The sequence below is a fragment of the Pangasianodon hypophthalmus genome, chromosome 16 (genome assembly GCF_027358585.1).
Source record: "Pangasianodon hypophthalmus isolate fPanHyp1 chromosome 16, fPanHyp1.pri, whole genome shotgun sequence".
Lineage (NCBI taxonomy): Eukaryota > Metazoa > Chordata > Actinopteri > Siluriformes > Pangasiidae > Pangasianodon > Pangasianodon hypophthalmus.
In genome coordinates this window covers 6,579,113-6,600,833 of record NC_069725.1, presented here as the reverse complement: position 1 = coordinate 6,600,833, position 21,721 = coordinate 6,579,113, and the positions used below count along the sequence as shown (strand labels likewise).

At 37.2% G+C, this 21,721-nt stretch overlaps 1 protein-coding gene across 4 annotated transcripts; it reads right to left on the bottom strand.

Annotated features, from left to right (window-relative positions):
- Positions 1 to 983: 983 nt before the first annotated feature.
- Positions 984 to 18,863, bottom strand: LOC113530704 (glucose-6-phosphate 1-dehydrogenase). 4 transcript variants are annotated; one of them, XM_053240476.1, is made up of 15 exons: positions 18,233 to 18,863; positions 17,987 to 18,014; positions 17,723 to 17,802; positions 17,507 to 17,628; positions 10,219 to 10,256; positions 9,223 to 9,331; positions 8,904 to 9,121; positions 8,617 to 8,775; positions 8,357 to 8,482; positions 8,147 to 8,240; positions 5,811 to 5,997; positions 4,986 to 5,221; positions 3,212 to 3,288; positions 2,998 to 3,090; positions 984 to 2,598 (listed from the first exon to the last, which is right to left on the bottom strand). In XM_053240476.1, the coding sequence occupies exons 4-15, from the start codon at positions 17,621 to 17,623 to the stop codon at positions 2,508 to 2,510; spliced, it is 1,545 nt and encodes a 514-aa protein (XP_053096451.1). In that variant the 5' UTR covers positions 17,624 to 17,628; positions 17,723 to 17,802; positions 17,987 to 18,014; positions 18,233 to 18,863; the 3' UTR covers positions 984 to 2,507. The 4 variants fall into 4 exon arrangements, with proteins under 4 accessions (XP_053096451.1, XP_026776743.3, XP_026776745.3 ...); XM_026920942.3 differs by lacking the exon at positions 17,723 to 17,802; XM_026920944.3 differs by lacking the exon at positions 17,987 to 18,014.
- Positions 18,864 to 21,721: the final 2,858 nt, after the last annotated feature.

Here is a 21,721-nt window from a genome sequence, read left to right as displayed (position 1 = left end):
TGAGAAACAGTTATCTGTTATCAGTTATCTATTATAGTTTCACGTAAATCCATGCAAGCAATCATGAGTTATAGATGATTGAGTTAATTAGTTTCCCCCTTATTAGAATCGATTGATGTGTGGCAGCAATGCTGTTTAAAAATGTCAGCGGTTTTGATAATTAGCGAGGTTTACACTCTCGTAAGTAGACTGACACCAGGTTTGCAAGGATAGGCCTCAAATCCTAGGACTAGCCATTTATTTTTGGGTTTTGGGGGAATGTATCAGTCGAGGGAGTATTTATTATTATGTTTGGGGAATTTAACAGTGTACAGTGTATTTATTTTTGGGGTTGGGTCATTGGTTTTGGGGTTTGGGGCATTAGCAGTAAGGTGCATATTTGTATTGGTGTTTGGGGGATATAGAATTGAGGTGGTATTGTTTTGTGTGTTCGGGGCATTTAGCAGTGAGGGGGTATTTGTTTTTGTGTTTGGGTCATTAACACAGAGGTGCATGTTTTTAGGTTTGGGGTATTTAGTAGTGTGGGGAGTATTTGTTTTTGGGTTTAGGGCATTATCATTGAGGTGGATATTTGTTTTTATGATTGGGCATTTCGCATTGAGGGTGTACTTATTTTTGCTTTTCAAGCACTGTAACAAAAAAACAGTTCATGATTGCTCCTTTGATTAGACTTTAATAATCCTTACCAAGGAAAGTGCTAAATATTTAGGAATTGAAATTGGAAAAAAAGAGTTTTTAAAGACAGATGATGAACATAAATAGATAACAGCGGATAACAAAAAGCTTAATTTGTAAAAAAAAAAAAAAGAGATCCAACAGTTTTTGTAACGTCTCACCAAACTGTAAAGTATCTATCTATCTCCATGAAAATGAAAAATAATTTAACTTATATTTCATTTTGTAACCTCTTGTGAAGGCACAAGTAAAGACTCTCATGTCATATAGTATGGGTCTATGTAGTGAATAACAGTTTTACACAATAATTTTACATGAAAAAACAAGTATTTTATTGGATGTATAAGCATATTCAATCATAAACTTGTTATAATGCATTTTTTTATGAAAACAGTAACGGAATCTCATGAACACAGCAATTCAAAGACCTCCTCGAGCAAATATGTACCAATTTTAAAAAAAAAAAAAAAACAAAGAACAGAATGTTTTCCATGTATAAAGTTGGTCTTTTTTTCCATTAATAAATATGTAACAAATTCCAGAAACATACAGCTCATTATAATTAAACGAGCTATACACAGCTCAGCTGACACTAGGTGTTAAGACACAAGTTTTTCCAGATATCCATGAAAACATTCAATTCTGAATAACATCCATGTTTTTTTGGTTTAAAAAAAAAAATCATAGGTCAATTGCTTTTTATTTTGAAAAAGATTTTAAGAACATTTATCATCAAATTCACTGTAAACTTAAAAAAGTATTGTAATCAATAAGAAGTCTTAATAAGCCTTAGTACTGACAATATGTAATTAAACATCACATGACATCATGTATGCAATGTCACAGGGGGCAGTGCAAAACTCAGAATGGAAGTTTAGCACCCCAACTTAAGGGAAATGACATATGGTTTTGTTATCTGTGATCCTGTGGCTGAAAATCTGTTTAATACACACTATACGGCCAAACGTATGTGGACACCTGCCCATCACATCCATATGTGGCTCTTCCCCAAACTGCTGTCACAAAATTGGAAGCACACAATTGTCTAGAATGTCTTTGTATGCTGCAGCTTTAATATTTCCCTTCACTGGAATTAAAGGGCCCAAACCTGTTTCATCATGACAATGCCCCTGTGCACAAAGTGAGCTCCATATAGACATGCCAAAGTCGGTGTGGAAGAACTCGAGTGGCCTGAGTCCCGACCTCAACCCCACTGGCCTTCTCACTTGACATCAATGTCCGACCTCAGTAATCCTCTTGTGACTGAATGGGCAGTGTAATGGGTGTAATGGCCAGGTGTCCACATACTTTTGGCATTATAGTGTACATACTATATATTTGTTGAAATCATTCATATGTATCATGTACTAAATGAAATAGACTCATGGCTTTTACATTAACATTAGAAAGCCCCTACCCACTGAACACTTAAGCCATTAAACAGTGCAAGAAAAAAAAAAAAAAAAAAAAAACTTCAAATTCAGTATCAGTGATTATGTGGTCTCTTATTTGCCAGCAGTGACATACATTTCTTTATTCAATTATAGCTTAGATAATATATAAAAGAGGAAAAAGAGAAAGGAAAGCAAATGTTAAGAACAGTTCACCACCTTCAAAATCTATACAATAGGAATGAAACAGAAGGAATGACAGGTGACTCTTTATCAGAGTAATTAGTTACAGTAGACTACATATGACTATTATATGCATACAGTATCTAGGCCTGCTATGAAAAAAAAGTAAAGTAAATTAGTTATATGGCTGGTATCTGGTAAATTCTTTTGGTCTGCATACAAACCGACACACACACACGCAAACTGTCTCTACTTTGTTCAGAGTTTGTGGGGATTGACCCATTTGTATGTTCCTTCATAACGGAAGCCCACCTTCTGCGCCAATTCATCTGCCTCAGGAGGTCCACGACTGCAAGTGAAGAACAACAAGAATTAAGAACAGTAATACCTGGAGCAACAACTTCCATTTCAATGATATTTCACAGAGGAAAATATAGCCAGAAGAGCCTTCTTTCTTTTTAAGTATACTTAAAAAGAGTATATACTTTTAAGTATACCTTCTTTGTTTTTAAATATAAATGACAGAAGTCAATGAACTCTTTTTTATGATGCCCCTAAATCTGAGGTCTTTAGGTAAGCTGTGTACATTGATGGAAAAATAAGTGCTTCTTTCAATCAGCTAAATCAGAAATTTCTTTCAGTGAACATTCTGAGTAGACCATAGTGACCTGCACAAATGTGGATTTCGTTCGAGGTTAGGGTTAGCATAAATACATGAACGATTATACATTTAACAAATAAGGTTTACCTTCCATATTTATATTTAAGGGGAACGATCTTCTCTTGTTCTATCTGATGAAGAAGTGGGGTGAAGATCCTCCAGGCTTCCCTCAATTCATCACTAAAAAATCAGGGAAAAATTATTGGTCAAATACAGTGCTCTGGGAGTTTTGCTATAGTGGCAAGCTAGCACACTAATACAGTAGATTTTAAAAGCAGTAAGAATTTAGTAGTAGCCTCACCTGCGCACAAAGTGCATCTGACTGCCACAGAAGACATCCAGAATCAGACGCTCATATGCATCTGGAAGATTGACATCCTGAACAGAAAGGGTAAGAATACATTAACATTAACAACTGTACCTTATGCTGTTTTCACTATGGCATCCAAAAACTTGATCAAACTGTTCCATTCACTGTGTGAGGAAATCACGCTGAGCTAGCTAATTCCTTACCCATTCTACCCAATGTGATCTCTGTAGAGATATAATGAATTAAGTAAATTAGTGCATTAATATAAAATTAAAACCTTTCCACTTCATTTTGGTAAAATATATTTATAGTTTCCTAAAGTAAAGGTGTCAAAATGTATTACTGACTGAAAGATTTTTGTCACAACCCTGTTTTTTCTTTGTTTTCCTGAATTCAGCTGCAGCAACATTTGATGAGTTTTCCCACAAATTAAATGATCTTTATTGATTTAATGATCTTGCTTCCTGAGTTCAACACAGGCAGGCCAGAATTCATTCATTTTCAACAAGAGCTGGTGATGGGCCAGCAGCAGAAGGCAAGATGACTGTTAGAGACGCAACGTAGGCAGGGTGAGTGACGTGAAAAAGTGGAGTGACTAAAACTTTATGGATGGTGGTTGGTAGTTCCACCGCCAACCGGGGAACATTATTTGTGTTTTTTCATTCCAGAAATTGATTGCTTTTCAGGTCCTGAGCCAATCTGTGACACTTGCTGTGTCACTTGCAGATGGCAGAAAATGTGAGTAGCAAAACATTTTTTGGTTGTTTTTCCTTTCTGTTCTTTTAGGCTCATTCTGACACTAGTAGACTGTGATGAACTGCATGGATGCACTGTATTTCCCTTCAGTATTTTTATTTCTAGTAGGAAGACATCTGAATTGTGGTCAGATGGTTGGTTTTGTATACATTATATTGTCTATTGCATTAGCCTACCTACCTACAGGTAGCCCTACCTGCAAACCCATGGCAACCAGCAATAAAGTAATGATAGGAATGCCCACTAGTAACCAGCATAAAGTGATCTGAGTGAAATGGTAATATATCTAATGTTTACCCCTATATGGTGCTCTCTACATTTAACCATTCAAGAACATATGCAGTTATTATTTACACTAGTGAATGCAGCATGAAACAAGTAAACTCAGTGTCAACAGTGTAGATGCTGGTGGCAGAGGCATCCACAAGTCTAGTCCTTCCTGTTCCTAATTTGTATGCCAGAAATACACTTAAAATATACCTCACACAGGAAAGAAGCTAGAGAAGAAAAACCATTTCAGACATTGGACCTTGCTGTTACCTTAACCTTGTTTGGCTCCATTCCAAAATCTAATCAGTTCATCTGCTCGTTACAATGATAATTCCACACATAAATCCTATAAACATTCAACTATTTGTTCTTGAGATATCGCACTAATGAAAAACTTGGAAAGACACATGGACAGACTGACGTCAAAAATGGGCCTTGTTTTCCTGATAATGAATGTCTAAGTTCCATCTCTGTTTGACAAACAGGAAGAGAAGCTATTAAAATACTCTTTTAGACATTGGACCTTGCTGTGACCTTAATCATGTCTGGATCAACTTCAAAATCTAATCAGTTCATCTGCTGGTTACAATGATAAGTCATAAATCCACATAAATCCTATAAACATTCAACCACTCGTTTTTGAGATATCACGCTAACAAGAATCTCCTGAAAACATAATGCCTCCACCACTCAGGGGAAGAGGCATAAAAAACATAGTTGCCAGGACCCCTTCCCTCACCTTGTATCTGCTACGGTAGGTCAGGTCCAGCTCTGTTTCCTCGGGGCTGAAATAGACTCCAGGCTTCTTGCTCATCATCTTGGCATAGATAGCCTCGTTGGGCTGGACACGCACCACCAGCTCGTTCCTACGGCACTGTGAATTGAAGATGTCACCTGGTACATCCATAAACTGCAGCCTCACTTCTGCCTTCCGCTCATTCAGTGCCTTCCCACATCTCAGTATGAATGGAACACCTGGGGGAGGAGGAGATTGTGATCGGAGATAGTTTTTAAATACACACACACACACACACACACACACACACACACACACACACACACACACACACACACACACACACACACAAAAAAAAAAACACACTATAAAATACCAGTTTCACACTTAACATCTCTCTCTTCTTCTGGATCACTTACATTCTTAGGTTTCTGTGCATTTCTTGTTCGGTAGCTTTACACAGTATTAGTTTCAGCAAAAGATCTATCCTGGTTTATTTGTTGGCAACTAAGCTATGCAAGACTAAAGATGGTACTGGAGTTAGCTGGATTAGCTGATCAACTAAAAGTAATAAAAATGGCATAAAACTAGTATTTTTTGTAGTGATGTCATGTTTACATCCATAAAAATTTTAGTCACTTTAATACCCAGCATTGATTACAAAAATATGTCACACAGGGTAAGAACTACTAGACTAACATAATGTCTTCGTTGACATAAGGATTTAGTTTCTACTTTTATAATTACTGCTTGTTATGTCTGGAGGAGACATTGCCATGTACATATACGTGTATATTTAACCAAGAAAGAAATGCAGACATCACTCACCATCCCAGCGTTCATTCCTTACATAGAGTACAGCTGTAGCAAACGTAGCCTGTGTAGATCCTTTAGGGACAGTAGGGTCATCTAGGTAGCCCAGCTTAGCATCTCCCTCACCCTCTGGATCTCCTACATACTGGCCCAAAACTACATCTGAGAGAGTGACAGGAGCAATGCACTTCAGCACCTTTACCTGCAATGGGAACCAGACGGAATATGTGACCAGCCAGGCAGAAAAACACTAAAGAAGAACTCCTAGCTCCAATTCTGTACGGCTAGTCACTGTAATGCTTAGATATGAACTGCTTTTAATTTTAATTTCAGAATGTGGTATCAAAAAGCATAGATACTGTTGATAGGCAGATTCAAATCCATATTAGCATATTAGTGCTTACATACATGGTTTCCATTATTTATATACTTTTCAACAATGCTGACATAGTAAAACAACTCATGGGCTCATCTTGGTGTTACAGATGATTAAGAAGCCTTTGGATTTCTGTCTGTAGAGTAGACCATTTTGTATGGTTCTTATACTATCATTCTTTTTAAAAGACTTATCGATTCTGGGGAGAATTCCAGGCATTGACCACACACCTAGGCCAGTTTTCCATGCTGTATGTGAAAATCTGTTTTGCTTCGTATGAGCTGACATTTTCCGCAGTAGAGAACTCTTTAATTGGTCATGCCGCACTACTCAGTGGGTTGCGCACTTTTTTTTGGCATGTGCTGTGCTGCCAAGCAAGTTGCAATGTGTGGTCTAGCGAATCACACAGGTAATTGGTCAGTGCTGTGCAGTTGTGCTGGGTAGTGCAGGTTTGTCATGCTTGAGTTGTTCTGATCAGGTAATGTTGCTGCTGCCAGATTTGAACTGCGTCTGTGTGAACAGCTTTACGGACCACGTACTTCCATACTACTGATGCTAATCAATCACTGGAATATCAACATGACGCAAACCTCAAAAAAAATTTTCTTTTATTATATATTGCACTGGATATGAAATGTGTAGTGAAATGTGCTCTATAGCAACTAAACATGCATAAGAGCATCGTATGCTGGATTTCAATTTTATGCTAATTGCTAATGTGGATACCATGTTAGCGTGAGTGGGGAACTACGGAAACATCGGATCACACACTCTATAGGATTGGTGAAAGGAAGGAATCATTTGAGCCAATCGTTTGGATTTTCTGCTTTACGGAGTCATGCATTGTGCAGGTTCTCCCCACGTCCAAGTGGGTTTCCTCCCGGTTCTCCAGTTTCCTCCCACTTCCCAAGAAATATGCTAGTATATGAATAGGTGCCTCTAAATTGATCCTAGGTATGAAGGACTGTGTGAATTGTGTGTGTATGGTGCCCTTCGACAGACTAGTGTCCCATTCAGGGTGTGTTCACCAGGATAAAGCACTTACTGAAGATGACTGATGCTATAATTCTATAATTACTCTACTATAATACTTCAATTATAATACTACTATGATATTTTGATCAGTAATTGTTCTTCTTTCTAATCCTCACCCAACTATGGCTGAAATTGTTTAACAAAAACTTATGCTACTTTCTAAATAAAAAAAGAAGGTAATTGGTCAGTGCTGTGCAGTTGTGCTAGTAGTGCAGTTTTGTCATGCTTGAGTTGCATTGGTACCGCATTGGTACCAGTAGTGCAGGGTGACCCTCCCCACCATGCTGCCTCTTACACACATACAACATACATCTCACCATTCATGCAAATGTACAGCTCTGATGTTGGAAAGAACTTCCCATAGAAGCACTGTCATTAAATTAAGAGCAACTCCATTGCCTACATCTATCTATCTATCTATATATATATATATATATATATATATATATATATATATATATATATATATATATGTATATATGTATATATATATATATATATATATATATATATATATATATATATATATATATATATATATATGACTCTCCATGTTCACCTAAAAGAGCTGACTCTCTTGTGAACAACACATTTGTGTTTGGTGTTTAGGTTCAGGTTTTCCAGATGCAGTTCCACTAAACTGACCAGCAGATGTTGCTAATGTGAACCAGTGTTGCAAACTCAATGCACCACAAAATTCAAATACGTTGCTTCTCCCATCACTAAACTTTGGTATTTCACATCTTGATCTAATCAAGTGCCACATCCGGCAGTCTTAGAGCCACACAGTATTAGATTGTGGTGTCACTGAATTTTATGACTAAACTCAATGAGCTGAAAATGTACTGCATCAGGCTGTTCCTTAAAAAAAAGTTTGCCCAGATAAATTTGTGCAGACCAGTGGAGTAGTGTTGGGTTAATTCAATGGCAGGATCGTTACCTTCTCATCTCGTACATCATCTGAGCTGGTGGAGGCAGGTTTCTCCATGGCAACCAGACACAGCATCTGCAGAAGGTGATTCTGCATGACATCGCTGAACATGGGTGAGAAGGGGACAGGAAGGGAATCAGAATAAGTAAATTAGCAATTCTTTCTTAAAGAAGCAGAACACTATGTGTTGATCTGCTCCGATGCACCGATTCATCTTACCGAATGATGCCAAAATCATCAAAGTAGCCACCTCTGCCCTGGGTTCCAAAGGGCTCTTTAAAGGTCAGAACCACACAAGCAACACTGTCCCGGTTCCATATGGGCCCAAATATTCTATTTCCAAACCTGGAAACATTCAATAAGTTTACATGAGTCCAGCAACAGTCATCTGTGTGCTTAAGACACAAAGCTACAAAACACTGCAGAATACAGTAGAATGCAAAAAAAAGTATAGAGTAAACGATGCAGAAGAGACTTACCTTAGGACCATGAGGTTCTGCACCATCTCCTTGCCAAGGTAATGGTCTATGCGGTAGATTTGGTCCTCAGTGAAGAGAGAGGAAAGATGATTGGACAGTTCCTCTGAGCTCTGCAGGTCACGGCCAAATGGCTTTTCAACAATCACTCGGTTCCATCCCCTTCAAGCCATGGAACATACTTTGTCATTCTCAAAAGATCTACTATAAAACATTACAAATTGCAAACAGCCTTACTCATTTCTAAATGTATGTAGAAGCAAACCAACTAAAAGCTCATTGCTCCTCACTTGGTGCTAAGACAGTGGTGTCGGATGTTCTTGGTGACATCATGGTAAACGCTGGGTGGCAGGGCCAGGTAGAAGAGGCGGTTGGCCCCAGCACCACCAGGCAGAGACAACAGGTGAGAATGCAGGTTGGAGAAAGCACGCTCATCATCATACTTCCCACTTATGTAGGAGTTACGGCTGAAGAAAGCAGAGACACGGTCTGCTTCAGTGTCTGCCACCTGAGGAAGGGCATTCAGAGGAACTTTATTGTATAACACACACACACACACACACACACACACACACACACACACACACACACACAGAGAGGATAAACTACCTTCATGTGGGGCAGACAGGCTCTCCGAATGGCATCCACAGTCAGGTCAGAGCGGGCAAAGCCGACAAAGAAGGTCTGTTCAGGAAGAAGTCCATCCCTGAATAACCACCTGAGAAAGAAGACGACATAAAGACAATATTTCAATGTTTGTTCTGTGATAGACAAAGTAAATACAGTACTCTTTATATACTGTTTAATAAGCACAAATAATCTTTTATTATCCTACTGAGCAGGTTTTCAAGCTTTCTATCTCAAAAACAAGTGTGTGTTGTGTGTGTGTGTGTGTGTGTGTGTGTGTGTGTGTGTGTGTATACACAGTCAGGTCCATAAACATTTTGACAGTGGCAAATTTATTATTTTATCTGTCTACCATAATATATTACAGTTGCTTCTTTTGAGAGTATTTACATCCAAATTGTGTGAATGGTGTAGGAATTACAGCACTTTTTATATGTTGCCACAGTTAATTGAGTTACTTTAGCCTTCCTGTCAGTTTCCTGAACCAGTATGGCTATTCTCCTCTGACCTCACTGATCAACAAGGCCTGTCTGCCCACAGAACTGTTGCTCACTGGATGTTTCTTTTGTTTTCCACACCATTCTGTGTAACTCTAGAGAAGTTAAAGTTTGTGCCTGAAAATCCCAGGAGATCAGCAGTTTCTGAAATACTCAAACCAGCCCATCTGGGACCAACATCCATGCCATGGTCAAAGTCACAGAGAGCACATTTTTTCCTTTTTTTTTTTTTATATGAACATTACCTGAAGCTCTTGACCTGTATCTGCATGATTTTATGCATTGTACTGCTGCCTCATGACTGGCTGATTGGATAACTGCATGAATGAGCTGGTGTTCCTAATAAAGTGGACGGTGAGTCTATATATAGAAAAATCCAGTGCATTGTAGCTTATCTCTTGCCTGTGTCAGTGAACTTAGTCAAATTGCTCTTATGTAATCTGATATTTATAATCAGTATGTTACATCACAACTTTCTTACCACAGAGTTGGATAAATCTTCTTTTTGGCCAGATCTCCCTAGAAGCAAAAACCAAGAGAAAAATATGTGCATATTTATGTACATACAGCATATTATGCATGCAATGCTATAAGACTTATTAAGTGTAAGTATAATGTGTGGCGATCTGGGAAAATATTTTAATATGGCTGAATTCTGGAAGTTAGCAAATTATGGAAAATTATGGGTTTTGACCATAATCAAGTATTTCCACCAGTAATACACTTTGGCATCTGTTCTTTAAGAAAACTGTGAGCTGATTTAAGATTTCAAGCTGAAAAACAACTGTAAGTAAATATCCTTCATCTGGAGCTTCTGGAATCTGGGAGATTAAATACTTATGCAAGCGGCATTTTTAATATTTTAATTTTCTTTTAAATACTTGCTGACCAATTATAAGTTTTGACTTTCAAAATTCACTGTAAGATGACATGAAAAAATAAACATTTCAATTCAACAGTTCAATAAAATTTCAGGCAGGAACAATATGTGCAATCATTATTTGTTATTCAGACAAATCTGATAAATTCCAGCAGGGTTGAACACTGTATATTTTTTTATTGGCACAGACAGGAGTCAAAATAATTTTCAGTTCAACTTATGACAAAGTCTATTTTTGCCTCTTGCTCGTCATTTCAGCTGTGTGAGCTTGTGTGAGTTTTGTGGGCATCACCTTCTGCAAATCAGCTGTGCTGTTCACACATCTGGCAATTTATGGGTGATTGGCATTCATCTACTTATGAAGGAAATCAGCGATTCCAAAACCTTTTTGTTCATTCACGATTATGCGAACAATTACGCACAACTTTACTAAAATACTGATAAATGAGGCCCACTGATTGCTCACTTTGAACATAGGCTAATTAATGCATACACACAATCATGAATACAGATATTAAATATTATTCAAATCTTAAAATTAATCTGAAGCTGACAGTATTGTGTAGATGTAGCATTTTTATTAATTGCAGATACATGAGTCCAGAGCCAGCTGAAAGTTTCAAAAGTTCCTCTTGGGTAATAATCTGGCCTCAATCTGGAGTTAGACAATCTGTAACCTTATTGCAATAGACATAGCAATATTTGAACTTCTGTTTTCGTTTGTAAAAAAATTTTCTCTTGGCAAGTCATCTGGTTTCTATTATAATGGCTAATGTAAGGTTGGATAAGTCAGATAAGTTCTATTCAAGAAGCATGCAATCAGATCAGACTGCTTACACAGAAAATTATACCTTAATAATATATAGTTAAAAATCTTTTTAAATATAATATTCGTAAAGCAAATAAAATGCTCCTTCATGGACGAGTAGCAATAATAGGCCAGGAGCTTGAGCAACAAAAATACAGTGGAGTGACACTAACACAAAGTGACAAAATATCCTATGACATTAACAAAACTTTGACATTATAACACACTTTATAATCCTGTGACTTAACAACAGTTATAATCTACACACTGTTCTTTGCTGAAGTTAGGAGTGAGCAAATGTGTCATGATATGTGGCATAGTTACAGATAATAAAGGTAAAATTAGTCATCAGAGTTCACTTCTTAACAAGGATTACTTTACAGACTCACTCTGGTGTCCTCCAGCATTTTGTCTTCATGTAGATTTTAATATGAATTGAAAAGTGAAAAATGTTTTCTTCTGTGCAATCAAAGAAATGTTGCTAACATGGTAAACAGTTAAGGAAGAGAAAGGAAACCGGTGGCCAAACAGCTGAGTGAATGGCACAGTGAAACGAGGAAGGACCTCACCATACAGCAAAAACTGAACTGGATGAGATAAGAGTCTATAAGAGTACATCAGGTGGAACTGAACTAAAGCATGCAGGTATACTTGTACAAGAACGTAGCTGAGCTAATGAATTTTGGATCAATTCCAGTTTATGGAGAGATTTAGCAGAAAGACCAGAAAATAATTCACACAAGAAGTGCATGAACTACAATTTCTGCATATAACTCAAAACAGTACCAGGTTCTGGTTGCTGATTGCTTAGGTTATGTTGCAACACCTTGAACACGCTTTCATCACCTGTTTATAAGGGAGACTTGCACTTAAGATTCTCAGACATGCACACAACTCAATTTCCTCTTTATCAGGAGTTAAAAATACATCAAAATAAATTACTAATAAATAAGCAGTTTTTTCTATCTATCAACATTTTTACTCTTGCATTAGAGCCATTTCATATTTCATGCTCTAATATGGGTATGTTTATAATATTTCAGACTACATAAAAGAAATTTTACAGTTAATTGCACATTGTCTAAAACTACATTCGAAAAGTATGCATTTTATTTTATTATTTCTAGAAGAAGGAGTGTGTGTGTGTGTGCAAAATGGTCAAAGTAGTCATGATGGATTCTGCCAGTTTAGTCTTTACAAAGGCTAATGTACAGTGCCTTCCAATAATATTGGCACCCTTGGTAAATATGAGCAAAATGTCCAGTTCCTCCAAGAGAAAAACAGTCCTAAAACATTAAAGAGCCACCACCATATTTAACAGTGGGCATGAGGTACTTTTCTGGCTACCTCTCTGTGTGCGCCAAACCCACCTCTGATGTTTATTGCCAAAAAGCTTTATTTTGGACCATAGAACCCGATCCCATTTGAAGTTCCAATAGTATCTGGCAAACTGAAGATGCTTGAGATTGTTTTTGGAAGAGAGTAGACGCTTTTTTCTTGAAACCCTTCCAAACAACTTGTGGTGATGTAGGTGATGTCGGATTGGAGTTTTGGAGACTTTCTGACCCCAAGAGGCAACTAACGTCTGCAATTCTCCAGCTGAGATCCTTGGAGATTTTTTGGCCACTCGAACCGTCCTCTTCACAGTGCTTTGAGACAATATAGACACACGTCCTCTTCCAGGTTGATTCATAACAGTTCCAGTTTACTGGAACTTATTAATTATTTCCCTGATGGTGGAAATGGGCATTTTCAATGCTTTGTTATTTTCTTATAGCCACTTCCTATTTTATGAAGCTCAACAACCTTTTGCCGCACATCACAGCTATATTCCTTGGTCTTACCCATTGTGATGAATGACTAAGGGAATCTGGCCTGTGTGTTACCTCATACTTATACTCCTGTGAAACAGGAAGTCATGGTTGAAAAACTTCCTGTTCCTAGACACCCAAGTGTACTAAAAAATGTTAAATATCAAAGCGGAATATACTTCAGATATATTTTTCTCATATGAATTCAAAGGGGTGCCAATAATTGTGCCATACATATATTTAACACAGGTTTGTTTTTTTTTTTGGTTTTTTTTTGGATAAACCTGTGTTGTGTTTGCAATTGTTTGATATCCATGAGAGCAGAGTATTTTTGTGAATTTTCTGAACAAAAGATCAAAAAGTTAAACAATAAAAACAACTTTTCACAGCCTTCTTTGTTCATATTTACCAAGGGTGCCAATATTAGTGGAGTGCTACTTCTGGTTGGAGGCATTTAACATGTTATTGGCCGTTAAGTAGCAATGATAATAAATACTGAATTACATTTTATAATACAAATTTTTAAAGCCAAATATGAAACAAATATAAACCAAATAACTGGGTAACAAAAACTCTTGTTTGTTGAGTATTGTTATTGTTACCCACTTTTTGTAAGTAATTAGGTATTTAGTAACAAGTAATATGTACTGACAAATATTAGGTAGATTTTATTTGATTAAATGTAGGTATTCTTTACTCAAAATATAGGGTTAAATTTAATCAAACAAACCGAGTGCAAATTGGTGCCTCAGTCGTTTTTTTTTTTTTTTTGTAAATTTGATAAGTTATTTTTTTCCAGTGCATTTCCTGATACAGCAGCATTCCAGCCTCGGACAAAAAGTACTCTAGTATTTAAAATTGTCCCTGACAGACAAAGCTCTTTGTGTAGCCCAAACAGGATGCCGTAGGCTGCTGTCCCTTTTCACAATCTCTCCATCTGTGATAATGCTGTAATGCCAACATGCTGGCCAGGTACCTGTATGGTCCTGGCACAGAGTTATCAGTACAGAAAATTGTGAAAGCCTGTGTGGCCTTGCACAATGCCAACAGTTTGGTAAGCAGTCAAAAGGTCTGCTAAAGATCCTGAATCTTGAGGCCATTATTCCAAAGGTGTTTCAAATTACTCATCTGGCTCTTGCCTGGTGGTAATAGCAAATGCGTTTCAACAGGCTGAAGTATGAACCTACTGAAGAAAAACTAATATCAATGTATGGAACCTACGTTCGTGAGGCCTATCTATATTTCTATATTATTCTGTACTGATGGGCTCGGAAGAGCATGTCAGATCCCTCCCATCTGCTATGTGGCTGGAAGAAGCTTGTCATATTTCACAGCTGTCATCCTGAAATCCTCAAAGTGTCTAACCCATGCAAAGGTATGCTCTCGGTCTCTCCTCCAACAGAAACTCAGTGGCAGCAAACTTCATCTTTTGTGTATTCTTTTCTAGGTACAATGCATCCACAGATGGGGCCCTTTTGTTACTATACTTTTTACAGTAAACGTAAGAAAGCAATCTGATATGTTACACAAGTAAAACACTCAAAACACCAACAAGACATTGTCTCACACTCTCTCAGGCTAACTGCCGTGCAACATGGACACAAAATGAAGGTCTAGTTGGAACACTTGCCGATCAGACCTCAAAGAAACGACTCACAGCTCTCATCGGTGGAGAACCAGCACTCTTCTTCTTGCATTCAGGCCTTGTTGCATAGACAAAACTCCCCCAAAAAAACAAGCCCCTTTGTTTATGTTCCCCTTTTTACACAAATATTTTCGCAAACCAAGATTTACAGAAAAACGGAAACTGGAATTTACAGGGAATGGAAACTGTTCTAAAAGTGATAAACATAGAAGAGAGATCCATGTTTCACCATAAAAAATAGATAGAAAAGGGAAGATAGTGGATGCGATAAGTGAGACTTTCACTGTTTACACTGCAGTGTACACTGTACTCCAGTCAACCCACCAGTCACCAGTGAGCACAGTTGAAAGACTGGCCGTGACTCTCAGGATATCTGGCAGCTCACAGCAAATTGTATCGGCAAGCTACAGAATGGAAGCAGCAACACTTTCTTCTATTCTGTCCGAAGTGTGCAAATCTATCTGTCTACATTGCTGATTAGCTTCCATTTAAACCTTGTTTATTTAAAACATTTTAATTATAGCTGTTTTATATAAAACAAATTTTACTTTCAATTTGATTTACTTTAATATTATCTGTGTTTTGTCATGGTTTATAATTTTCCTTTTTATATCTTGTTGCTTTAAAACCTTTCAAAGTTGTTTTCTATTACAAGACAAATTTTATTTACTTTACATACTTTAAAATTTTTTATTTTTTGTTTTATTTGTCTTTACCAAATTATGCTTATTTTCCCTTTAGAACATGTTTATTGAAAACATTTTAATTACAGTTGTTTTATATTAAATCACAAATTTTACTGACTCTATATACCTTGTTTCATTTACTTTACCAGTTTCTGTTTATTTTATAAACCTTGTTTATTTCAAACCTTTTCACTATAGCTGTTTGCCACTGCATGCAGTCTCACTCTGGTTGGTAACCTGCTCGCTAACAGTCAGAGAAAATGATCTCCATTTTCTCCAAACAATACTCTGAGTATCTGTTGCTGAAAGGTTAGGGACCATCGATAAAGTGTGGCAGAAAAGAAAAGTGTAAAAACTTTGACATTACCATCTGTCTGATTTCTGCAGGATCTTGCTGCATAAAGTGCAAACCACTCTATATAACTAGTTCTCACACAGACAAACTGATTAGATCAACTTTTGAAACAGTTGAACAGTTGAACTAGATGAACAGTTGGAAAAAAAATTAGAAAATAATTAGAAAATACTGTTCATTGGAACAGTAGTTGTAAAACTAGCTCTATAGCAGCATACAACAACCACTGGCTGGGCATATCCCCCCTCCTATTTGTAACGAACACTTAATGGGTTTTTAAGCTTTAACATATGACGTAATAGTCCAGTAAGATCAAACTAATTATAGGGATGTATAAAAAGGTGACTGTGTGCATGTAGGATTCACTTCTACCTATAACACTACAACCATGTGCACACCTTGTCTCTTCCTTCTTGCTTAGCCTACATACAACTCCACTCTGGTTTCTTCTGATAACTCAGGTTCATGTCCATCTAATTAGAAGCTTCTGACAAAAATAGCAGGAAAGGAAATACAATGTAGTTAACAAGAGAAGCAGAACTGATACACCAGCAAAGCGTATCACAGCCAGGTTGTAGTACTGCCAGAAAAATGTCACATTAGGGTTTTGTCCAGACAGTAGCAGAGATTAGGTCCAGTCGGTGTTTATTTAAGCATTAAGTCACATGTCCACGTGTCTGGGCACAGAGCCACACCTAAGTCTATCAGTGCTACAATTACCTAGTTACCTGACCTTCCTCCTTCCTTGCAGGAAAAAATGCTGACTGGTAATGATGCTGCACAAGCAGGCTCAATAGCACCACGCCCATTCAAAAAAATAAATAAATAAATAAAAAAAAGGGAGGGCCCGCTTTTCCCTCCACAAGGAATGTTCATTTGGCTGCACTTATGTGCTCATATTTTACAGATTACATGGATGAAAAAAGAAATGAATCACATTACTTTATTCAAATATTAGCATTATGTAGGTTAGTAGTTATGGGTTTTTCCTTTTTTGTGCTTTAGTCATTGCAATGATTGTTCTCTCTCTAGTTAATTTCTGTAAAGATGTCTGTTTCAAACGTATACCTTATCCTGACCAGAAAGAGCTTCTTTAATATTTGTCCTAACAGTAGCCTGTTTTCATAACATCTGACCACTGAGTATTCAGCGCCATGATTGATCCCCCTGCTGAACCGCTCCTCCGTGTTACTCAACCCTTCTGTACTGCAAGACTCATATTTCCTCATTCAAGTCTTTCTTTTCATTTGTTGTTGCTTAACTGGACTTCTACTTCCCTCTAAATGACAAAGTACAAAAAATCCAGCTAAATCAGAATCAGGGACTTTTTTTTTTTTTTAAAAAATAAGAGCAAGTAGCTGGTCTAAGGTGGAAGTGGACTGGGGAAATGATCTAAGGTTGGGATGTTTTGTCACATTCTGACCAAGTGTAAGAGTGAAACATGCTGAATATTCCACAGATTAATGAAAATATATGGAGGCTCACATTAAGCCCTGTATTCAGATACAATTCTAAAACTGTATGTGGGACATTCATGCTAGAACGGTCATGTTCACTCTTTTTCGCTCATAAATTCTAACTTACTGATGCGCCCAAAATGATGAAGATATGGACATCGCACTGGTGAAACTCTTTATCCTGATGCAGCTCTTTCCTCAGCTCCCCGAACACTTCAGAGCGAGAGAGGGGCAGCATGCTCATCTTCTCTGCAAAGGGCATTAGAAGATTAGTAGGCACTCGGACATCTCTCTTACCTGTTTCCAGCTTCTGCTATGATTCTGCTATGGGCTCATCCATTACCTATTAAACTGAACTTCTTTCAGTTGTGATTACTTTTGCATGGACAAATCTTGAGAGATTGGTGAAGCCAGAAAAGCCCACTTGTTTAGTGGGAGGGAAACAGACAAACAGACAGAAGGAGAGTCATGAAAAGCAGATTAAATCTGTGCAAAAAGCAACAGGTATTGTAATCAAGACCAAGACCATTTGATATCACTGTTTTAAAGAGAAATGAGCAGGCATCAACACTTGTTAAAGATATTTAACATTCAGCTGCTTCCTTACCCATGCTATTTCTTTAGTTATGCAACTTCTGTTGAGTTAAAACACATTAAAATTAAATACTACTAGAGGCTGATCGTTTGGTCTGACATTTAATACACACCATCCAAAACAACACGAGATCTTTCCTACCTGACTTTTATATAAACACACAGGATTCTACAGGTTGAGCCCTGGATTTAAAAGGGATCATTTTGCCAGACTGTATGATTAACATACATAATTATATATAAATAATCAACTACTTACATTTAGGCGTTCAAGGATAAACTTCTGCGATGATACAGCAGTAGGAATAGATGCACAATCGGCAGACAGAATTAGTAAATCCCCACCACTGTCAGCCAAACGTAAAAACAAAAAGCCCCGGAAGTCAAGCTCAAGCCCCATACAGCTGTGAGCCAATGAGATTATTTTGGGGGCGTGGCCACTCCCGAGCTCGCCCTGTGGTGGGGTCAGTGCTGCCAACTTAAAAGCGCGTTCACATTAGCGAGCTACACAGTGACAGCAGGCCATACGGTTTCGATGTACGCGCGCGACAAAGCAAGTTGAACTTTTATCAACTTTATGCAAATTAGCTATGACGTCTACAGCGACAAATCCAAACGATTGGCTCGTATGATTCCTCGGACCAATCGTGTGGCGCGCGTGGTACAACATTTTTTTCATTCCCCCCTTCTCACAACTTTAGTTCCCAAGTGATTTTAGTTCCTATATAGGCTACTGCTTGACTCGAAAAAAGGAATAAAAACGTAAAACTGTGTTTTCATCTTATCCTGTCATATACAACCTCTCATTAAATGTCTATAGAGACATTACGAAGAAAATAAAGTTGGAAAGAAAATAGCACAGAACATTGGTGTCTGTGGAGAGTGTTTGGAGCTACAGTTAGCTACAATTAGCAAATTAGCAAATAAATCGCTTCCTGTATTAAATCGTGTGTGTACTGTGTTTCTCATCGGAGCCTATGGAGTTCATTTTGTGCGAAAAGTTTCAAATAAAATAATAAAATCCAGAAGCATAAAAATATATTGCAAATACAAGTAATGAGAATCAATTCAAAATGATCTTAATTATAATTATTTAGTGTAAATATTGACTGCTGTTTATATTTTCAGTTGGTCCATTCACTACTTATGCTGATTCAAGTGCTATCGGAATTATCGTACATACGAGTTTCCCACTAGGAAGTTACACATGAATGTCCCCATGAATGACTGGGAAACTCGGAGATAATTCTGATACCCGAGTTTCCGAGATGGGAGGAAACTTTCAACATGGAGGAGGAGAGTCCAGTTTCTGTACTGAATGACAGTTTTTGTTTATTTTTCTAAATGCAGCTAATTGTTAGCGCTTGCTGTTTTGGTCATATTTACTATATCAGCAACCAGCCTGTGCATGTTGTACATTTTTACACAGTGAAAATAGATTGTATTTGACCAAAAACCCCATCGTCAGCAAGCTAGCTAACTGAGTAATGTGTGTAATGGTGTACATATGAATGAACCTGGCGTCGTCCATGTTTCATGTTCTTTCCGACAACAAAGCATGTGAACACGACATGCTCCTACTTCAGAAGTGGGAAGGAGGATAAATCCGAGAGCACATGAAGGCAGCATTAATACGACATTACTTTGATTAAAATGATGCATAATGTTAGCTCGCTAGCATAATGTTAGCTCCCTCAGTCCCGACTCAAAGGTCTAAACTATATTGATTTTGTCAGGAAAATAGTTTAGAGCTTTGAGTCGTGACTGAGTGACTCAAAGAAGGAAAGATAAATCTTAACAAATATAACATCTTGCAAAAATTGGAGCCAGAGTCTGCGCAGTAGAGACTTAGAACCAGCGCATGCGCAATAGATGCATCTGAAAAGCTGCAGCTCCACCTTTCACCCCACCCATAGCTTATGCGTATGTTCACAATGATTTAGCAAAAATAAACAGCAGTTCTTCAGCTAACTCAGAGAGGAATGTACAGCGTTATTAATTAACACGTAAAATGTTAAATTGTAGTCGTATAATTTTCACAGGTATATTCATTTTTATATAAATACAGCCGCAAGCGTCAATCTGTGGGGTTCAAACTAAATTGTTCTTGAACTCAAGGAGTGAGCAACACAAAGACTTTTCACTGTAGGACTTGTTTCCTAGGTATGAGCCAGATCTTCGCTATAGCGCCACTATTAGGCCAGTGGGGCTCATCTCTCTTGGCTGAGAAGTGGGAGGGAGTACTACAGCACCTACTGACCATGTCTCATGTCTGTAACACCTACAGTTTGGTCTGCATTAAAAAAAATAATAATAAGAAGAAGAAATATCCTAAAGAAAACAATAGGGTTTCAAGCACTGCATGCTTGGTCCCCTAAATAAATTAAGATAAAATTGTGGGGAGCTGTAGCTAGAAAAAAAGTCTGTAGAGAAAATGTATATTATTATTATTATTATTATTACTCTCTCTGATAAAATGGCTTGGACTTTTTAAAACCTCTTTCTAATAAAGTAGTTTATTTAAAAAGTAGTATATTTCTGTGTTGGTTGTTGGTGGATGAAGTGACAGTTTTTGCTGTTCAGGAGTAGCGACATTTGAGTATAGTTTCAGTCACATTTCTTCAGTTTTGCTATATTTAATGCTGCACTAGTTTACCATATCAGTAAAATGTCAAACATGCAAAATGTATGTCTGTGTACGCTGTAATTAGAAGCGATTTTCATCTTTTTAGTGTCGTGCAGAAATAGACAGAATAGCAAAGGTATATCTGCCTGCATTTGTCTTAGAAATAATTTCTTGTGTGAATGAAAATGAACTCAGAGATGTAATTAATAGCAATTTTATTATATTACATCAAGTAGCAAAAGTGGTCAGAAATTGTATGCTGAAATTTTAATACTGAAGGGAAAAATCAGTTTAAAAAGTTTGTATCTCCCTTTTAGATTTTTGTTTGTTTGCTTGTTTGTTTGTTTTGCTGTATTACTCACAATCCATTTTTCTTGACTTTGCTGTTCTAGTCAGATGTCATTTACTTTCTTTTTCATATCAGGTCTGGAGAACAATCACATCATGGAAAAACGTCTTTTCAAACTATTTTTCTGATGATTTATTCCCTGTTGTCTTTCATTTTAAACATTTTTCTTGTTTTTTTTTTTTTAATTGTTTAATTTCATGCAATTAGAGGGGATACAAACTTCTGTATTTGACTGTACACAACTGATATACTGTATATCAGATCATTTTATGCTGTTGGAACAAAAGGATATTAATAAGACTGGATACAGTGGATTTCTATACACATGGTATGTTGTTACGCAAATCTGCTAACCTGCTATTTTAAATCATTCTTAACAACTTAACTAATGTTAGTATAGAAGGTAAGTAGTTTAGTAACTCCACTCATAGCATACATCATACTGTGACCCATTAGTCAAGTAGTCTTAAGAGAAAGTGGAAGATGTTAAAAAAAAAAAAAAAAAAAAAAAAAAGATGCATATGTACAGTAGTACTATTTTAGACTTCAGTGAAAAGTCCCCTAAATGAGCTGCACAGCTTCCTTCGATTTCTGCCCCACTCCAGAATTAATACTTCTTCCTTAGAAATACACCCTTTTCTTAAATAATCATATAATAAAGACACCTGAGAGACATTTGAGACTAGGATTGAGTGGAACAGCATTAAAGCATTAAAGCTGCACATCCACCTACCAGGATGTTTTTGGGAGGTCATGAGGACAGATCATGTAAA

Excerpts from the sequence above, each read along its gene's own strand:
- LOC113530704 (XM_026920942.3), bottom strand. Across the intron at positions 9,122-9,222 it reads CCTGTCTGCCCCACATGAAG|GTGGCAGACACTGAAGCAGA; the intron begins GTAGTTTATCCT and ends GCCCTTCCTCAG. Across the intron at positions 8,241-8,356 it reads GATGATTTTGGCATCATTCG|CGATGTCATGCAGAATCACC; the intron begins GTAAGATGAATC and ends ACCCATGTTCAG.